General features: G+C 33.5%; 7 protein-coding genes across 7 annotated transcripts; 5 read left to right on the forward strand and 2 right to left on the reverse strand.

The window, feature by feature from the left end:
- LOC109362167 lies at positions 392–1,164 on the forward strand. The gene has a single exon (XM_019607781.1). It carries the CDS (start codon positions 412–414, stop codon positions 856–858), a length of 447 nt encoding a protein of 148 aa, XP_019463326.1. The 5' UTR covers positions 392–411; the 3' UTR covers positions 859–1,164.
- On the reverse strand, positions 1,986–2,937 carry LOC109362166 (oleosin 1-like). Its single transcript, XM_019607780.1, has one exon. It carries the CDS (start codon positions 2,728–2,730, stop codon positions 2,254–2,256), a length of 477 nt encoding a protein of 158 aa, XP_019463325.1. The 5' UTR covers positions 2,731–2,937; the 3' UTR covers positions 1,986–2,253.
- LOC109362170 lies at positions 3,605–5,658 on the reverse strand. Its single transcript, XM_019607782.1, has 4 exons — positions 5,314–5,658; positions 5,063–5,184; positions 4,149–4,310; positions 3,605–3,899 (listed from the first exon to the last, which is right to left on the reverse strand). The coding sequence occupies exons 1-4, from the start codon at positions 5,548–5,550 to the stop codon at positions 3,806–3,808; spliced, it is 615 nt and encodes a 204-aa protein (XP_019463327.1). The 5' UTR covers positions 5,551–5,658; the 3' UTR covers positions 3,605–3,805.
- On the forward strand, positions 8,154–10,170 carry LOC109362171 (piriformospora indica-insensitive protein 2-like). Its single transcript, XM_019607783.1, has 2 exons — positions 8,154–8,687; positions 8,945–10,170. The coding sequence occupies exons 1-2, from the start codon at positions 8,478–8,480 to the stop codon at positions 9,989–9,991; spliced, it is 1,257 nt and encodes a 418-aa protein (XP_019463328.1). The 5' UTR covers positions 8,154–8,477; the 3' UTR covers positions 9,992–10,170.
- Positions 10,465–11,895, forward strand: LOC109362172 (mavicyanin-like). The gene is made up of 2 exons (XM_019607784.1): positions 10,465–10,954; positions 11,362–11,895. The coding sequence occupies exons 1-2, from the start codon at positions 10,771–10,773 to the stop codon at positions 11,700–11,702; spliced, it is 525 nt and encodes a 174-aa protein (XP_019463329.1). The 5' UTR covers positions 10,465–10,770; the 3' UTR covers positions 11,703–11,895.
- On the forward strand, positions 13,007–14,314 carry LOC109361943 (piriformospora indica-insensitive protein 2-like). The gene is made up of 2 exons (XM_019607468.1): positions 13,007–13,074; positions 13,190–14,314. The coding sequence occupies exons 1-2, from the start codon at positions 13,007–13,009 to the stop codon at positions 14,133–14,135; spliced, it is 1,014 nt and encodes a 337-aa protein (XP_019463013.1). The 3' UTR covers positions 14,136–14,314.
- Positions 14,609–16,039, forward strand: LOC109362690 (mavicyanin-like). The gene is made up of 2 exons (XM_019608663.1): positions 14,609–15,098; positions 15,506–16,039. The coding sequence occupies exons 1-2, from the start codon at positions 14,915–14,917 to the stop codon at positions 15,844–15,846; spliced, it is 525 nt and encodes a 174-aa protein (XP_019464208.1). The 5' UTR covers positions 14,609–14,914; the 3' UTR covers positions 15,847–16,039.

An 18,781-nucleotide genomic window follows, 5' to 3' on the forward strand; every position in this document is an offset into this window, starting at 1 on the left:
TCTATATACTAATGTAAAGTTTTTATACAATCAATATATTATCCATAATTAATTTGTATTACTTTTATTTTAAAACGTAAAATTTGAATAATCGATAATTTGTTAATAGTATAAAAAGACTTACATTATTAGTATATACTCATCATTTATTAGCTAATTACCAAACATTTATTTTTCATTACAAGATAAAGGAGAATTTTGTAATAATGAACAAAAAATAAAGGAGAACAAGTCATGAAGAAACAAACAACTCCCAGATCAACACGTAATAAATAATAAATGATTAAATGAAAATAAAATAAAGTCAATAAAAAATCCGTGGACTCTTGTGTTTCCACGCCTATATAAAGCTCCTAACATTCGAAAGTTGAAAGAAAAAAAGTGAAAGAAAAAAGAAGAGCAGCATCGTCCATGGGAGAAGTTACTGCATCGCCGAAGCGCCAAACCAACGGCTTCCTCCAAACCATATCAGTAGTTATCGCTCTGATGACAAAGGGAGCCAACCGATTAACGAGGAAGCACAAATCGTCGATGAAAGACGACGATTGGAAAATCGAGTTGAGGACGCCAAAGTCATCGTTTATGGTTCCAAAGAAGCTTCTAAGCAATATAAGCAACAAAGCTCTGTTACCGTTTATTCAGAAGAAGAATCACCGCCGTCGGGAGAGTGATTCGGCGGTGGAGTATTGGGGAGACGGCGGGGTATGGCAGAAGGAGATATTAATGGGAGGGAAGTGTGAGCCGTTGGATTTCTCCGGAGTAATTTACTACGATAGCACAGGGAATCAAACCACCCAGGTTCCTCTCAGATCGCCACGTGTCAGTCCTTTGCCTGGTTATCTCACTCGCCAACGTTAAACAAAATTAAACATTCATAACTTTGTTTATTTTTGGTCTGACACAAACTTAGGGACATCAAATCCTCGTCCAAAGAAAACCTTTCTTCTTATCATACACAACACAAGCAAATAGATATTACATTATTACACTCTCTGATCTCAAGTCACTTAGAAACTAGTTTTCTTTAATTATTATATAGACGAAGTACTTCAAGTTAATTTTACTTGTTAGTTTAGTTGCTTTATCGTGAAATATAAGTATAGAGTTTGTGAACTTGTGAGCCTCTCTGCTAAAGCTGTTTTAGTTAAATCATGCTATTTGTGTCAAATTATGTTTGGGCAAATGATATGATCTCATATACAATTTCACCAGTTCAAATAAAAATAGAATTTTTTTTAAGTATTAATAGTTTAATATTATTACTTTGTTTAAGCATATGAAATGTTAGATTTAGTTTCTTAAATATTTAGTCGGAAATGTATTTCTTATCATATGTATACATTTTTAAAAATAAAAATAAAACTAAAATTCACTTCAGATCACTATACCCACACTTAAGGGTTTTTGGTCTTCAAAGGACATCTTTGCCGGAAAAAATGCTATATATATATATATAAGATATGAGTTTTTTTCCCTAAAAAACCTATGTGCATATGGAAATTGAAGAGTGTAAGCATATATATTAATGTTATTTACCATTTTAATATTTTATATTATTGATTTTTGTTCGTACTTTTTTCACTTAGAGATAGTGTGGCATTTAATTTTAATAAGAAAACTTGATTTTTGTTTTGTTTAATGTAAAATAGGGTGATCTGAGATTCTGAGTGGTGTCTGGCTAGTGCGCATGATGGACCCTTTAGCGTCTGGGAGTTGAGATTCTGTAACCACTAAGTCGTGTTTGCATCCACTCGTATTTTGGAATTTGCTTCTCAGTGTCCACTAAATGTGGCTGTAATAATATACATGATTTGGAAATATCAAAGACAGCAAATATATATGCTATAATTTGAATTTTTGTTACCTCAAAATTATGTCATACTCCATTATATTTACCTTTCGGTCAGTCACATCCAAGATCAAACTACATATTCACGAATTTCATATAAAAATTAAATTATCAAAACATAAAGATAACTATATGATGATGAGAATAACAAAAGTAATATATTCGTGGTCCAAAAGAAGGAGAATATAAACTATTAAGTAGAAGTAACAACACTCAAGTAGAACGTCTCTCACACACACAAAAGAACAAAATGGATAGGAACTTGTACAAAGTTGTACAACGTAACATAAAGTGTCTACTTAGAGAGGGAGTTCTATTTTTGAAGGAAAAGTTTAGAAATATCTTATGAGTGTATTTCTAAACCCAATATAAAAAGTAATATAATAAACGGGAACCTTATAATATCAAGCACCAGGTGCTGCATCCTTCACTTTATTCTGTAAATAGCCACCGTATTCTCTAGCATAATCTTTGACATGGCTCGCTGTGTCGTAAATCCGGTGCCGTGCATAATCAAACCGGTCCGAACCAAGAGGGTGCAGGCCCCTATAATACCGGTACATCCACGACAGCGCAGCCACGGCGGCGATGCCAAATCCAACCATGGACAAGAAGCTGGTGACTACGACGAAGAGAATGGTACCCGCAGGAACCCATATCGGGCTCGACACGATGATCAACGGCGAAAAGAGGATCAAAGAGAGAACGGCTCCTGCGACGGTTAGGAGGAGGAATATGGCTCCGGTGAGGGTGAGGGTGAAGAGGCTAGCGAGCTGGGTAGAGTTAGGGGCATGATATTGAAGCTTGTAAAGGAATGTGGGTGTGGTGGGTCTAGGTGGGGCTCTCTGTGTTTGGGCTGAGGTGGGGTTACGTTCAGCCATGGCAGAGAGGTGAAAAGGGTGAAGGTGTGAAAGTGTGAAAGTGTGAAAGTGAGAGTGAGAAAGTGTAATAATAAAAGAAGGGAATGTTTTAAGCAGAGAAGTGTGAGTGAAATGTGCTATTATGGTGCCATGCAAGAGGAATACGTGGAAGAGGGTTTTTTGGTTTTGGATCCGTTAGATTAGGCAAACCATGAGGCTAGATTACTCATTCAGACTCAGACTTTTTCTTTTCTCTCATGTGACAAATCTATTGAATCCCTTTTACTATTGAATCCTTCGGTTATACTACTGTGATCAGTATAATTTTTTAAAATTGATACAATTATTTAATTAAAAATAATGAATAATTTGGACTCTTCAAATTTTGATGTCATATATCATTATCTCTACAAATATTAGACTTTCCAAATGATATACAATCTTCCACCAAGTTGAAGATGGAGCAGGTCACCTTCTCTCTATTTTTTTGCTGCTTGGCTGATGGAGAGGAATATAAATTTTATGGTTATTATTCTATATTTATTATTTTCACACAAAAAATTTATGTAATTCCACTAAAACTTAGGGGTATCAGTATAATTTATTCTGTTTATATGGATTAGGAGGCCATGGTGGAAAGTATGGTAAAAATTGGTAAAATCTTATAGAAGGTGTAATAAATTGTTTCTGTGCCAAACCACATAGGGTAAATTTAATTTGCTAAATAATAACAGAACTATTTTACCCCTTCAATGCATTTTTAACTTCATTAAATCAGATGGTCACACTTAAACTCTTTAATACAATCTCAAAGAAAAGAGAGTGCATGTATCATATGACCCAAAAGAAAAGTGTATTAAGAGGTGTTTAAGCATTTCCGTGTTACATAAGGAAACTAACAAAAATGAAAGTGAGATGTTACCACAATATACTTTACAATCATAAAAAATGTAGAAACAACCAACAATATTCTATGCCAATTGCATTATTCTTTTGTATGTATCTATATGGTAGGTGAACATAAACTGTAAGAAATTAGATCAAAGGTCCAAATTGAATCAGCTAGCTTGGGGAGGTGCTGACCCTTTTCTTCCTTTCACCTTTTTCTTGACCTTCTTAATCTCCATATAATTGCAGCTGGATCAGGGCAAATCTGATATTTTACTTTTGGTGGAGGGGTATCAGGGACTCTGCAATGCATTTCTAAAAGTGAGTCACTAGAACCAACATGTAAAAACTTTAATGGGGTGTTTGTGACTCTCATTATGCCATCAATTGCTTCATTATAACTCTTTTTTTTAAAATTATAATAACTCATAAGACTTAAGGAAAACCTTTTGATGATAAACATAGAAGAAGTAAGTGTATATTTGTACTTTTGGGTTGTGTGCAATTAACTAATCTTACATGCTAATAAGTAGAATTTTGAGGAAACTTACTGTAATCTAGAAATATCAATGTGTGAAAAGTCCATGCTGATAGAACTGTCAAGGACTCCTTGTGCAGAACCCACTTGACTCAATGGAGATTTAGGTGGTTGCTTTATTGCAAATACTCTGCAGTTGAAGTAGCTGGCTACATTGTTATGGACCATTGCTAATCTATGCAACATCAAGATGATTAAAGAAAAAAATGATGCTTTGTGATTTGTAATAAACCAACTACAAAGGTTACACAGGAAACAAAAGACAGTAGCACACAAAAATAAATGTATCAGTTATCTGATTAAGACACAAACTAAAGTGAATGGATGAATCTAATGTAGGTGGAGCCACCACATCAATGCATGCCTAAATTTATCTCACCTTTGCCCTGTATAAAAAACATTCCTGCTTTAAAAGGCTATAATATTATGGTATAATAAGTTAATAACTTTGGCTAGAGAACAATAATTTCTAAATGCAACTTCAACTTAGGTGGGGTGGTTCAATAATAGGCAAAGGTAATTCAGAAGTGGAGCCCAAAAGCTTATGATTAAAATTTTGTCGCCATTAAGAAGGCACGTGCAAGTGCCAAAGTTTTCTGGGACCATTTTCTGAAGCTCACTGGCAATGCTATGCTCCTTTCCCACAAACCCATGTTACAGTCTCTCTAAGTCACTGATTCCAGAATATCCTATTCCTGATGATGATAAATACTATGGCAATTAAAAGAAATGTGTCACCAAAAAGGTAAATTGTTTTTGAAAAGTGTTGTATTCAATCCATTAAAAAACTGAAGTGCCTAATTTTCTAATAAAAATCTCATCTTTAACTAGTGCTCTTAACATAATTACTGCACCCCATCTAATATTTCAATACGGCTCATCAAAATAATCTCAAAACTGAGACATTCGACATAGGATAGGACTTACTTGTAAAGAAAACTCCGATCATGGAGTCCAACCACAAGTATTGAAGCTCCAATATCTCGCACAGATGCTACAATCTTCATCCCTTCTTGGTTGTCTTCTATGACAACAATCTCAACTTTTGTCTGTAACACAATCCTAAGATTATAACACATATTCCATTATTTTGAACAAGCAAAATCAGCCATATCATATATAATAATTGAAACATGTACAATCAACAATAACAAACATAAGAACAAAAAGAAGCTTACGTTGGAGAAATTATTGCAGATATGTTGGAAGGAAAGGGCTAACTGAAAGCCCTTGAGTCTTAAAAGACGAGCTTTGTTTCTGGTTTTTGATCTTGTGAAAGGGTAGACATGGATGAGAGTGATTATGTCACCATAGCGAATGATATTTTCAAGTGACCATTGTAATGCAGTTCTAGCAGCATCCACATCTTCTACCACCACAGCAATGTTTCTCACATCCATCCTTCTCCTTCTCATCTCTTCTTTAGCCTTTGTATTTGTATATATACTATATCATTAAGATATTAAATCAGTGAAATTAGAGTCCTCTTTCCCTCTCTGTCAGAAACATGGCTTCTGTTCTTTTCTGGTTGGGTGAGCAGGACACGGCCCTACCCACGCACCTGGCATACCTCGATTAGGTCCGAATAGGATCGGGTCTGATCGAGTCTAAGGCCGGGTCCGGACTTCAAAAATAGACTGAGTCAATATTTAGCATCGGGTAGAGACGAAACATGACCCGACCTGTTCCGTCTCAGTGTCATTCGCTCACCATGTATGTTTGTATGTGTTTCTAAACTATACATATTCATAATAATAATAAATAATACTATGAAGTTTTTATCTAAAATGAGTATGCATTATATTTAGTCGGATCGGATTTAAAGGTCGACTCGGTCGCTATTTAGGGTCGGGTTAGCTTCAGGTCTAGGGTCGAGTCTGTGTTCAAAAAAGTGTGATTCGACCAATATTTAGGGCCGGGTAAAAACAAGCTTTAACCCGTCCCAACCCAGCCTATACTCACCCCTAATCCTTACTCTTAACAATGATAATTAATATCTTAAATCATGTCACAAATTTTATTGATTGGTTCTATATAAAATTTGGCGACAACAAATCTTATTATTTACTCTCATCCTTTAATTAATTCAATGGTCACCTAACTCCAAATTTATTTATTAGCCCACAAGCGTAGAATGCTCTGCTACCTCAAGTTTATACCAATAATGTATGACAAAAACAAAAATTAAATAAGTGGTTGTCATATCAAGTACTTTTTATTTTTGTCCTTTTAATATAGTTAGTTTATCTTGAATTAGTCATTTAACCAATTTTCCACAATGGGGCATCGGGGAGCATTAATACCACATGGAGGTATATGAATTGAGAATGTTAAATAAGTATTAATTAATTATTATTATCTTAAGTAGACTAATAACTACACCCTAATCCATAACTAATTAGAAAAACAAAAATAATGGGTTTTTGTGTACAGTTAATTTATCAAGTTGCAAATTTATTTCCATATAGAGAGACTCATTCAGATGGAGAGAACTATGGTCGATGCTTCATAGAATGCTTAGGTGATTCATTGAAAAATATTGGTGCTGATGATATTAAGAAGAATTATCACTCTTTCCCTTGTTATAGGAAAAAAGTCATGCATTAATCATTCATTTTTTTTTAAATATTACATTCACTAAATTATCACTAGTTGGTATTTATTATTCATTAATTGTATGAGAAAATTCATTTGAAAATCTAACCAACTACATATTTAAAAAAATAAAAACTTAATAAGAGTAATTTTTCACACAATATCATATGGTGGTCCTTATATTTGCTTATGATAATATTCAAATACTCTACCAACAATATGTTGATAGTGGTGTAAGGGGATGTATCAAAACCTATGAAAGGAACAGTTTGATGCTACTTCCAACAATATTGGGAAATATCAAAATCTATGAAACTCTCATCTTTCTATCAATACAAAAGATAAACAAATTAAACCCACGTATTTGGGTTTTGGTTTTAGTTCAAGTACTCATAAGAGGTTTGTAAAAGATGGTTGCATTATGTTCAAATGAAAAACATGAATTATACAAGGGTAGGAAGAAATACCTTAACAATGGGCATAGATGATGAAGATCTATTTGGCAATTGTTTTTTCTGATGATACAAGGCATATATGTTTTTCGGTTTCTAAAATGTCGAATATATCTTTTACATCTTCTATGCGAAAATGTTCCATTTTCATAATGTTTGTTTCGACCCAGGCTCCCTGTCATCGAAATTCTCCATCGAAATTCTTCTGTGAAACAGAATTAGCTTCACCTTCTGTCAGGATTTCTGTACATCAAGATTATAGTTAACATGGGATTCCAAACAATGTCATATGACAACTTATGATCAAGCAAATAGGTTTATTTCTTCCATTACATCTGTGGTTACATATTGTGATGATTAATTGATACAATAATCACTATGCAGTAATTTTTTTCTGTTAGTATCCTAATCAAGTGTCTATTCACAAACCACATAATATATGCTAATAATCAGTGTAAACTGAGCATGCATGCATGCATGCATGCAGACAGAGGTATAGTAGTAATGTAGTATTACTCACTGCAACTGCACTGTACCTCTCTTATGGTTTTATTTTACCCTTGACTTGTCCTAATAGAATAGTCTACATAAAATAATTCAATTGCTGCTATAATGGTTTTAAAATGACTGAGAATAACAATTTAACTGACTTTAATAATAGAAGATTGCAGTAAAGTGATGTAAACAAATCTCCTCCTTGTATTTGATATATTTGCATGTGATTGTTCCAGAACAAAAAGTATATGGTCCCCCAAGATCTAACCTTACCCACTCCCAATATGCTTGTTTCAGATCCTCTGCATTGTATCTTATAAACCACCATATAATCTCTAATTTTATTTACTAAGTTTGTTATTTTTCTCTGAATGTGAAAGATACTATTCTTAGTTGGCCCTACTATCAGTAAAAAAAGTTGAAAAACTGGTATTGAAATTGAAAAATAAGGTGCTGGAATGTTTGTCCTTCAATTCCATGGAAAAAGTAGTGGAAATAGTCAATGGCTAGTTGGTCATTCATAACTGAAGCACATGCATAGATAGCTCTAGCCTGAACACTTACACTGCTGAACTTCTAAGCTATATAAACCTCTTAATTATACCCCTCATTCATGCATCTTTTTCCATCATAAATGTCTCATTTTCAATTCACTATTATGATTGTTTTTACTTTCTTCAAAAGTGTTACTAGATCCTTCATCCTATTTCACTCTTCTTGGCATATACTGCTTTGATTGGTAATAAATTTGGATCATTCTTCTCCTTGAAACTAAACATTTTTCTGTCTTGATACTAAGAATGGCTTTAAGGATTATATCAAGTAAGTACCAAACTCCTTGTTTTGTGTTCCTTGTTATGTTTTGTCTTTGTAATAGCCAAGATTCTTCACTTTCACCAATGGAAATAAAAGAGAAGGAAGTTATCTACTCTGTCATTCAAGGGTTTGTTGGAAAATGGTGGAATGGTTCAGATCTTTATCCAGACCCTTGTGGATGGACTCCCATACAGGTATGAAACTATGAACTTTTCAAAGCTAAAAGATGAAACCAATAATGTTTTTAAAATTGTTTGCTTTCCATTTCAGTCTGAACTATAATGGAACAGTACTTAACAATCTTGATTCTAAAGTCTAATGCTGAACTATTACAATAGAAGCATGGAAGCTATTTCACTGCTATATATGAATATGGTTGCAGTCCTTATCATTTTTTATTCACTATTTGTCTCTGACAACTTAAAACTTCTATATTTTTCATAATGTGCAGGGAGTTTCTTGTGAACAATATGATGATGGCTTCTTGTATGTTACTGCAATAAACCTTGGACCAGTTTTTGATAACTCTCTCACATGCAGCCATGATGCCAAATTCCCTGAACAAATATTCAAACTCAAGCACCTAAAGGTTCTCTCACTATACAGTTGTTTCCTTTCTCCTAGTCAAAATCCAGCTAAACTCCCTTTTTCAAACTGGGACAATTTCTCAGACAGTTTGGAATCTTTGACACTTAGATCAAATCCTGGTCTTGTTGGAACCATTCCATCAAAATTTGGCAGCCTTAGGAACCTTCAATCTTTGGTCCTACTAGAAAATGGTCTAACAGGTAAACTACCACCAAGTATTGGTAATTTGGTGAAACTGAGGCAACTAGTCCTTGCAGGAAATGATTTGGTTGGTGAGGTTCCATTCAATTTCGGACGGTTTTCTGAGCTTTTAATATTTGATGCAAGCAGGAACAATCTATCAGGTGCATTACCATCAACATTTGGAATTTTGGATTCACTTCTGAAACTTGATTTGAGCAACAATATGTTTGAAGGAGAGTTGCCTAGGGAGCTAGGAAGGCTAAAGAATCTTACCTTATTGGACATTAGTCATAACAAACTTAGAGGTGGATTGGCTAGGACACTCAAAGAATTTGTATCCATAAAAGATTTGGTTTTGTCTAATAATCCAATAGGTGGTGATCTCTTAGGAATTAACTGGAATATTTTCCAAAATATAGAAACTTTGGACCTTTCTAACATAGGTTTAGTAGGGGGGGTGCCTGAGTCCATGGCACAAATGAAAAGACTTAGATATTTGGACCTCAGTAACAATAACCTTTCTGGAAGTGTCCCCAAGAGTTTGGAAAATTTGCCATGTCTTGGAGCTCTTCATATAAATGGAAATAATTTGACAGGGAAACTTGACTTCTCAGAAGGGTTTTACATGAAAATGGGAAGGCATTTTGCAGCTTGGAATAACTCAAATCTCTGCTACATTACCAAATCAACATCCCAAATGCCTTATGGGGTAAAACCCTGTGTATAGTAAATTACTATATCTGAAGGGGTTTCAAACTTTCAATGGTTAAGATAAATGAAGGAGGGTTATGAGGATTCCTGTGTGGTAACCTCTTTGGGAAGTTCAAACTTTGTCTTTATAGGCTTTAGTGGTCTTGTACTGTTACTACAGTTCAGTTCTTAATGTTTTCCTGTGTAATGTTTTCATCTCAGAGAGGCACATTAAATAACACTTCGATTCTAACTTTATAATCTATTCCTAAACTAATGTATGATTTCAAGTACATGCATTTTGATTGCCCATAAAAACTATGCAAAATATATATAAATAAGTCTTCAACCTGGTCCAAATATACCAAAGGTTATGCAAAGAACCAAGTACTCATGAATCATGAATCCCTGAGTCAGTTATAAAATTATAGATTATCCAGCATACAAGTACTTGATTTGTTCAAAGTTGAAAATATATTCATGACTATATAGTAAAATCAAATGAACCATTGTTAACTTATAGTACATGGATAATATTTAGTGATTTCTAGAATAAATTTATAGACAACGGTAACCCTCATATTCCAGTGCCTAATTTTACTCAACAGCATCAGCTGTGAAAAACAGTAAGAACAAGTCAAAGACCACTTCCTTTAGTAGTTAACTTCAGCATATCCCATAACCTCTAAAACGTGCTCCTGATTCCTCTCCCACTTCTTAACAAACTTCAACTCTTCAAATCTCTTTTTAAGTCCAACTTCAACAACCCCATTTCACAAAAACACACACTAGAGCTCCCTTCATAGAAATCCAAATATGGTTGCTCTCTTCAAAGCCTCATTCCCATTTTTCCTTTGCTTCATTCTCTTTTGTGTAGTGAATTGCACTGAGTTTGAAGTTGGGGGTAAGAATGGCTGGGTTATCCCCAAGTCAAAGGAACATGATCAGATGTACAATCACTGGGCATCCCAAAACAGATTCAGAATTGGTGACACTGTTGGTAAGTATCCCTTCTTAATTACTTCCTTCCAACTTTATATAATGTAGAGATAATCCTGGAAACAACATCTTTGCTTCCGGGAGTAACTCGGTATACTAATCATACTCTTTTTCCTTATCTACACTTTAAATCTACTAATTATGCACCAAGAGAGAAATACTCCAATATGTAGCAACTGGGTAGCAAAGAACATATAACATGTCACAAATATATTAGATTTGGTCTTCATACTTTATTTTCTCAGTAACTACATTCTAAATATACTTACTTGCGGTGAAATGAATGCTGATATTATTGGCCAAGCATGTTTCATGTATAAATATATCATCTTTACACATTACAATATGTAGCAAGAAACATATAATATATATTTGGTGTGTTACTTTTGGCATTGTGTTTACATGTAGTTTTCAAGTACAAGAAAGACTCGGTTATGGGAGTGACAGAAGAAGAGTATGAGACATGCAAATCATCTTATCCACTCTTCTTCTCAAACAATGGTAACACTGTTTGCAAATTTGTGCGGCCAGGCTTGTTCTACTTCATCAGTGGTGTGAGTGGTCATTGTGATAGAGGACAGAAGGTTATTATTAAGGTTTTGGATATTATGCCAGCAACTTCACCTCAATCAGCTAATGATACTGCAACAAAACCACATCATAAAGGTGGAGCTGCTGAAATAACTCCTATGAGTTTAACAACATTGGCACCTTTTGTTATCTCATTCTTGGGCATGCTTTTTGCTTGATTCTTGTGTCAGAGTCTTAGTTTAAGAGTGTTTTTTGTTTTTTATTTGTGTCTTATGGGAAGGATTAGACTTGGTTATTGTTAGTTATATTATGACATTGTTTTCTTCTAGAGTTGGTATTGACTTTTATTGCGAGTAAATGTGATTTACATGTGTGGAATGTTAAGTATGGATGTTCTTTCTTTCTAATATATGTTTTCTTACAGGCCTTAGTTTATAAGCTACTTTATATTATTTTACAATCATAGTTGATCAATTATTTTGAAATTTTTAGCTATACAATTTAAAATTTTCAATATTTAATATCCATGGGTGAAACTTGAAGCGTATTCTCTGCTTCTTCTGCCATATTCATTAGTATTCTTCTCGAGCTCGTTAATTCTTAAACCCTTGTTAAGAATTGATATGAGATATTGGGTCAAATAATGAAATGGATCGAGGCCCATTTTATGTATTAGGCCCATAAAAGTTTTATTTGGTTAATATATTTGATAGATTGTATTAGTCTTTAATCAATGATTGATATTCATTACCATGGCAAGGATGGAATATTGTAAATAAAAAATGTTGTACCAATGAAGAAAACAATTGAAAGGAATTGTCAATACTTCACTAACCATATATAAATAAATTCTCAAATCAAAGCTAGTATGAAGAATTTGGTCACAACCTTCCTCATAAGGAGCACATTTGTTGTCGTATAATCAGTGTCATTTTATTAAGTTATGAATGATCTAAAATTTAAGAATTAAATTTTAACTTAAATATACTTTTTTTCAGTCAATCACAAAGTCATAGTACATGGTGTGACATACAATCTATCAAATATATTAACCAAGTCAAGTATGAAACGGCCAGCATGTTGTTTAATTATTATGTTCCACTCACTCTACATTATCATCCAATAGATTCTAGAAGGGAAGCAAAAGGGAGCAAAAGGGAACAAAATGGAAACTAGTCAATTTCATAAATATTTCGCAGCCAATAACATTGTTAGCCCCATTACATTTCAAAGTTTTTATTTATAAGGAGAGAGAAAACGTAAATATTACATTCAAAAGCAGTGTTAATAATGAAATACCCATCAATTCATAGCCACTTAATGGGGTGCTCAAATAATTCATCTAATTCAATGGATCATTATGTCAATATTAAAAAAAAGATTGATATGCTTAAACAATAAACAAAAAATAGGCCAAATTTAGTCAATGAAAAAATATTCATCACTATTTCGTTATAGCTTCTTCGTGTACATGTGTCAATTTCATTATGTACATTCATTGTTTGAGTTGTATTTGACTTTTATGTTTCCACTTACTTCTGTTTTCGATCATTTTTTGATAGTCAATAGGATCACTGTTTCATATTTGATGTGAGTTCCTAAGATAAACCAAATTGTACAAGGTTGTTTTTTTTATATGCAAGTTGCTTGGCTGAGTATAACAATGTTATTTGTAATTATTATATAAGTAACTTGAATGTTTTAGTGACCATGAACAAATATTCAAACTCAAGCACCTAAAGGTTCTCTCACTATACAGTTGTTTCCTTTCTCCTAGTCAAAATCCAGCTAAACTCCCTTTTTCAAACTGGGACAATTTCTCAGACAGTTTGGAATCTTTGACACTTAGATCAAATCCTGGTCTTGTTGGAACCATTCCATCAAAATTTGGCAGCCTTAGGAACCTTCAATCTTTGGTCCTACTAGAAAATGGTCTAACAGGTAAACTACCACCAAGTATTGGTAATTTGGTGAAACTGAGGCAACTAGTCCTTGCAGGAAATGATTTGGTTGGTGAGGTTCCATTCAATTTCGGACGGTTTTCTGAGCTTTTAATATTTGATGCAAGCAGGAACAATCTATCAGGTGCATTACCATCAACATTTGGAATTTTGGATTCACTTCTGAAACTTGATTTGAGCAACAATATGTTTGAAGGAGAGTTGCCTAGGGAGCTAGGAAGGCTAAAGAATCTTACCTTATTGGACATTAGTCATAACAAACTTAGAGGTGGATTGGCTAGGACACTCAAAGAATTTGTATCCATAAAAGATTTGGTTTTGTCTAATAATCCAATAGGTGGTGATCTCTTAGGAATTAACTGGAATATTTTCCAAAATATAGAAACTTTGGACCTTTCTAACATAGGTTTAGTAGGGGGGGTGCCTGAGTCCATGGCACAAATGAAAAGACTTAGATATTTGGACCTCAGTAACAATAACCTTTCTGGAAGTGTCCCCAAGAGTTTGGAAAATTTGCCATGTCTTGGAGCTCTTCATATAAATGGAAATAATTTGACAGGGAAACTTGACTTCTCAGAAGGGTTTTACATGAAAATGGGAAGGCATTTTGCAGCTTGGAATAACTCAAATCTCTGCTACATTACCAAATCAACATCCCAAATGCCTTATGGGGTAAAACCCTGTGTATAGTAAATTACTATATCTGAAGGGGTTTCAAACTTTCAATGGTTAAGATAAATGAAGGAGGGTTATGAGGATTCCTGTGTGGTAACCTCTTTGGGAAGTTCAAACTTTGTCTTTATAGGCTTTAGTGGTCTTGTACTGTTACTACAGTTCAGTTCTTAATGTTTTCCTGTGTAATGTTTTCATCTCAGAGAGGCACATTAAATAACACTTCGATTCTAACTTTATAATCTATTCCTAAACTAATGTATGATTTCAAGTACATGCATTTTGATTGCCCATAAAAACTATGCAAAATATATATAAATAAGTCTTCAACCTGGTCCAAATATACCAAAGGTTATGCAAAGAACCAAGTACTCATGAATCATGAATCCCTGAGTCAGTTATAAAATTATAGATTATCCAGCATACAAGTACTTGATTTGTTCAAAGTTGAAAATATATTCATGACTATATAGTAAAATCAAATGAACCATTGTTAACTTATAGTACATGGATAATATTTAGTGATTTCTAGAATAAATTTATAGACAACGGTAACCCTCATATTCCAGTGCCTAATTTTACTCAACAGCATCAGCTGTGAAAAACAGTAAGAACAAGTCAAAGACCACTTCCTTTAGTAGTTAACTTCAGCATATCCCATAACCTCTAAAACGTGCTCCTGATTCCTCTCCCACTTCTTAACAAACTTCAACTCTTCAAATCTCTTTTTAAGTCCAACTTCAACAACCCCATTTCACAAAAACACACACTAGAGCTCCCTTCATAGAAATCCAAATATGGTTGCTCTCTTCAAAGCCTCATTCCCATTTTTCCTTTGCTTCATTCTCTTTTGTGTAGTGAATTGCACTGAGTTTGAAGTTGGGGGTAAGAATGGCTGGGTTATCCCCAAGTCAAAGGAACATGATCAGATGTACAATCACTGGGCATCCCAAAACAGATTCAGAATTGGTGACACTGTTGGTAAGTATCCCTTCTTAATTACTTCCTTCCAACTTTATATAATGTAGAGATAATCCTGGAAACAACATCTTTGCTTCCGGGAGTAACTCGGTATACTAATCATACTCTTTTTCCTTATCTACACTTTAAATCTACTAATTATGCACCAAGAGAGAAATACTCCAATATGTAGCAACTGGGTAGCAAAGAACATATAACATGTCACAAATATATTAGATTTGGTCTTCATACTTTATTTTCTCAGTAACTACATTCTAAATATACTTACTTGCGGTGAAATGAATGCTGATATTATTGGCCAAGCATGTTTCATGTATAAATATATCATCTTTACACATTACAATATGTAGCAAGAAACATATAATATATATTTGGTGTGTTACTTTTGGCATTGTGTTTACATGTAGTTTTCAAGTACAAGAAAGACTCGGTTATGGGAGTGACAGAAGAAGAGTATGAGACATGCAAATCATCTTATCCACTCTTCTTCTCAAACAATGGTAACACTGTTTGCAAATTTGTGCGGCCAGGCTTGTTCTACTTCATCAGTGGTGTGAGTGGTCATTGTGATAGAGGACAGAAGGTTATTATTAAGGTTTTGGATATTATGCCAGCAACTTCACCTCAATCAGCTAATGATACTGCAACAAAACCACATCATAAAGGTGGAGCTGCTGAAATAACTCCTATGAGTTTAACAACATTGGCACCTTTTGTTATCTCATTCTTGGGCATGCTTTTTGCTTGATTCTTGTGTCAGAGTCTTAGTTTAAGAGTGTTTTTTGTTTTTTATTTGTGTCTTATGGGAAGGATTAGACTTGGTTATTGTTAGTTATATTATGACATTGTTTTCTTCTAGAGTTGGTATTGACTTTTATTGCGAGTAAATGTGATTTACATGTGTGGAATGTTAAGTATGGATGTTCTTTCTTTCTAATATATGTTTTCTTACAGGCCTTAGTTTATAAGCTACTTTATATTATTTTACAATCATAGTTGATCAATTATTTTGAAATTTTTAGCTATACAATTTAAAATTTTCAATATTTAATATCCATGGGTGAAACTTGAAGCGTATTCTCTGCTTCTTCTGCCATATTCATTAGTATTCTTCTCGAGCTCGTTAATTCTTAAACCCTTGTTAAGAATTGATATGAGATATTGGGTCAAATAATGAAATGGATCGAGGCCCATTTTATGTATTAGGCCCATAAAAGTTTTATTTGGTTAATATATTTGATAGATTGTATTAGTCTTTAATCAATGATTGATATTCATTACCATGGCAAGGATGGAATATTGTAAATAAAAAATGTTGTACCAATGAAGAAAACAATTGAAAGGAATTGTCAATACTTCACTAACCATATATAAATAAATTCTCAAATCAAAGCTAGTATGAAGAATTTGGTCACAACCTTCCTCATAAGGAGCACATTTGTTGTCGTATAATCAGTGTCATTTTATTAAGTTATGAATGATCTAAAATTTAAGAATTAAATTTTAACTTAAATATACTTTTTTTCAGTCAATCACAAAGTCATAGTACATGGTGTGACATACAATCTATCAAATATATTAACCAAGTCAAGTATGAAACGGCCAGCATGTTGTTTAATTATTATGTTCCACTCACTCTACATTATCATCCAATAGATTCTAGAAGGGAAGCAAAAGGGAGCAAAAGGGAACAAAATGGAAACTAGTCAATTTCATAAATATTTCGCAGCCAATAACATTGTTAGCCCCATTACATTTCAAAGTTTTTATTTATAAGGAGAGAGAAAACGTAAATATTACATTCAAAAGCAGTGTTAATAATGAAATACCCATCAATTCATAGCCACTTAATGGGGTGCTCAAATAATTCATCTAATTCAATGGATCATTATGTCAATATTAAAAAAAAGATTGATATGCTTAAACAATAAACAAAAAATAGGCCAAATTTAGTCAATGAAAAAATATTCATCACTATTTCGTTATAGCTTCTTCGTGTACATGTGTCAATTTCATTATGTACATTCATTGTTTGAGTTGTATTTGACTTTTATGTTTCCACTTACTTCTGTTTTCGATCATTTTTTGATAGTCAATAGGATCACTGTTTCATATTTGATGTGAGTTCCTAAGATAAACCAAATTGTACAAGGTTGTTTTTTTTATATGCAAGTTGCTTGGCTGAGTATAACAATGTTATTTGTAATTATTATATAAGTAACTTGAATGTTTTAGTGACCATTGTATCTCTAATCATCACAGATAATAAAGTACAATGAAAACAAGTGGGATAAAACAACACATAAATTTGTGGAGGATGCATCTTGCAAATTTAATATCAGATGGTGCACTTACTAAACCACATAAAGAGTTAAAATTCTTCTTTAGTTTATTTTTTTCCGTTTTTAAAAGAAAAGTGAAAGTAAGGATTCATCACCTTAGGTCCACTTGAAAGGTTGTCTTGGTAGTCGCTTAAAGAATTTCCTCATAAGAGCAAATTTAAGTGCTTTTTGGAGAGCAACTGTGTGAGCAACTCTTCCATGTTGGAGAACTTTAAGAAAAAAAAGTGTGAGATGATACTAAGGGTCTGTTTGTGAGTTGATTTTTGAAGACAAAAGTTGAAAAGTGAAGGTTTGAGAGCCATGAAACACACTTTTAAGATAACTCTCAAACCTTCTTTCTCATTTCCTTCCCTTTCAAAACCAATCTCGCAAACAGATCCTAAGAGTCTTAAATTCCTATTCTCCATAACTAATCATGATTTTGAAAAATAGAAAACCGAATACATAATTGTGGTTACTGGTTAGCAAGGATGAATAAACAATTTGGAATGTTTATAGTTTTGCCATGGAAAGCAACCCAAAATCATGTGATACTATAAGTGAATGTTTCCCAATGATTGTAATATAAAAATGTGGATAGTTTGTGGAGTCCATTTAAGAAACGGTTTTTAGTTATTATATCAGAGTAAAAAAAGTAGTTAGCTTAACCTGCATTTGCATGGGTTACAATATAGAATGGGACTAGTAGTACCAATCTGTCAGCTACAAATTCCATCATCCTCTATTGGTTTACATTTTCCTATATTCAACATTAACCAGCTATTGGTTGCCAACATATTTTAGACGAATATGTTGCTTAGGAATGTCATGCATAAATATGTAAAAACTAAAAACTACTAGAAAATGTGAGAATCTAGATTTACTACTCTTCTACAAAACAAGAGCAAGTTATATTCTCAATTAAGAAGCCTGAGAGTGTAAAAAAACATTCCATAAACTTACACAACATAAGTCTTAAGCTGTCCTAAACAAAACTCAACCAAGCTATTATATGGGTCCTAGCCTAGTGATGCTCTGAAAATTTTCAGGTCCTACATTTCATCCACAGTTGGAATCTTTAAATATTAAATCAAATAACATTCAATTAGGTTCTAAAACAGCACCTGGCCCAGAGGTAGGTGGTGCTACCTTAGAGCCATTAATTGAGGTTCTCATTCTATATGATGTATGCAAAAAAGTGTGAGCCTTAGGTCACCTGGTAGAAGAAAAGTCTCATATCCTTTGATAAAACCAGTCCATATAACTTGGTCTGATTGACATGCAGCCCCACCAAGGTTAAATCAAACATTCTGTCATTGTTTTTTGTTGTTGAAGTATATTAGTTAGCCATTAAGGCTTGTA

The sequence above is a fragment of the Lupinus angustifolius genome, chromosome LG12 (genome assembly GCF_001865875.1).
Source record: "Lupinus angustifolius cultivar Tanjil chromosome LG12, LupAngTanjil_v1.0, whole genome shotgun sequence".
Taxonomy (NCBI): domain Eukaryota; kingdom Viridiplantae; phylum Streptophyta; class Magnoliopsida; order Fabales; family Fabaceae; genus Lupinus; species Lupinus angustifolius.

Coding starts and splice junctions, on each gene's coding strand:
- LOC109362170 (XM_019607782.1), bottom strand. CDS start 5,550: ATGAGAAGGAGAAGGATGGATGTGAGAAACATTGCTGTGGTGGTAGAA. Junction 5,185..5,313: donor TCTGCAATAATTTCTCCAAC/GTAAGCTTCTTT, acceptor ATTGTGTTACAG/ACAAAAGTTGAGATTGTTGT. Junction 3,900..4,148: donor ATTGATATTTCTAGATTACA/GTAAGTTTCCTC, acceptor AATGCATTGCAG/AGTCCCTGATACCCCTCCAC.
- LOC109362167 (XM_019607781.1), top strand. CDS start 412: ATGGGAGAAGTTACTGCATCGCCGAAGCGCCAAACCAACGGCTTCCTC.
- LOC109362171 (XM_019607783.1), top strand. CDS start 8,478: ATGGCTTTAAGGATTATATCAAGTAAGTACCAAACTCCTTGTTTTGTG. Junction 8,688..8,944: donor GTGGATGGACTCCCATACAG/GTATGAAACTAT, acceptor CATAATGTGCAG/GGAGTTTCTTGTGAACAATA.
- LOC109362690 (XM_019608663.1), top strand. CDS start 14,915: ATGGTTGCTCTCTTCAAAGCCTCATTCCCATTTTTCCTTTGCTTCATT. Junction 15,099..15,505: donor CAGAATTGGTGACACTGTTG/GTAAGTATCCCT, acceptor GTTTACATGTAG/TTTTCAAGTACAAGAAAGAC.
- LOC109362166 (XM_019607780.1), bottom strand. CDS start 2,730: ATGGCTGAACGTAACCCCACCTCAGCCCAAACACAGAGAGCCCCACCT.
- LOC109362172 (XM_019607784.1), top strand. CDS start 10,771: ATGGTTGCTCTCTTCAAAGCCTCATTCCCATTTTTCCTTTGCTTCATT. Junction 10,955..11,361: donor CAGAATTGGTGACACTGTTG/GTAAGTATCCCT, acceptor GTTTACATGTAG/TTTTCAAGTACAAGAAAGAC.
- LOC109361943 (XM_019607468.1), top strand. CDS start 13,007: ATGTTTCCACTTACTTCTGTTTTCGATCATTTTTTGATAGTCAATAGG. Junction 13,075..13,189: donor ATCACTGTTTCATATTTGAT/GTGAGTTCCTAA, acceptor TGAATGTTTTAG/TGACCATGAACAAATATTCA.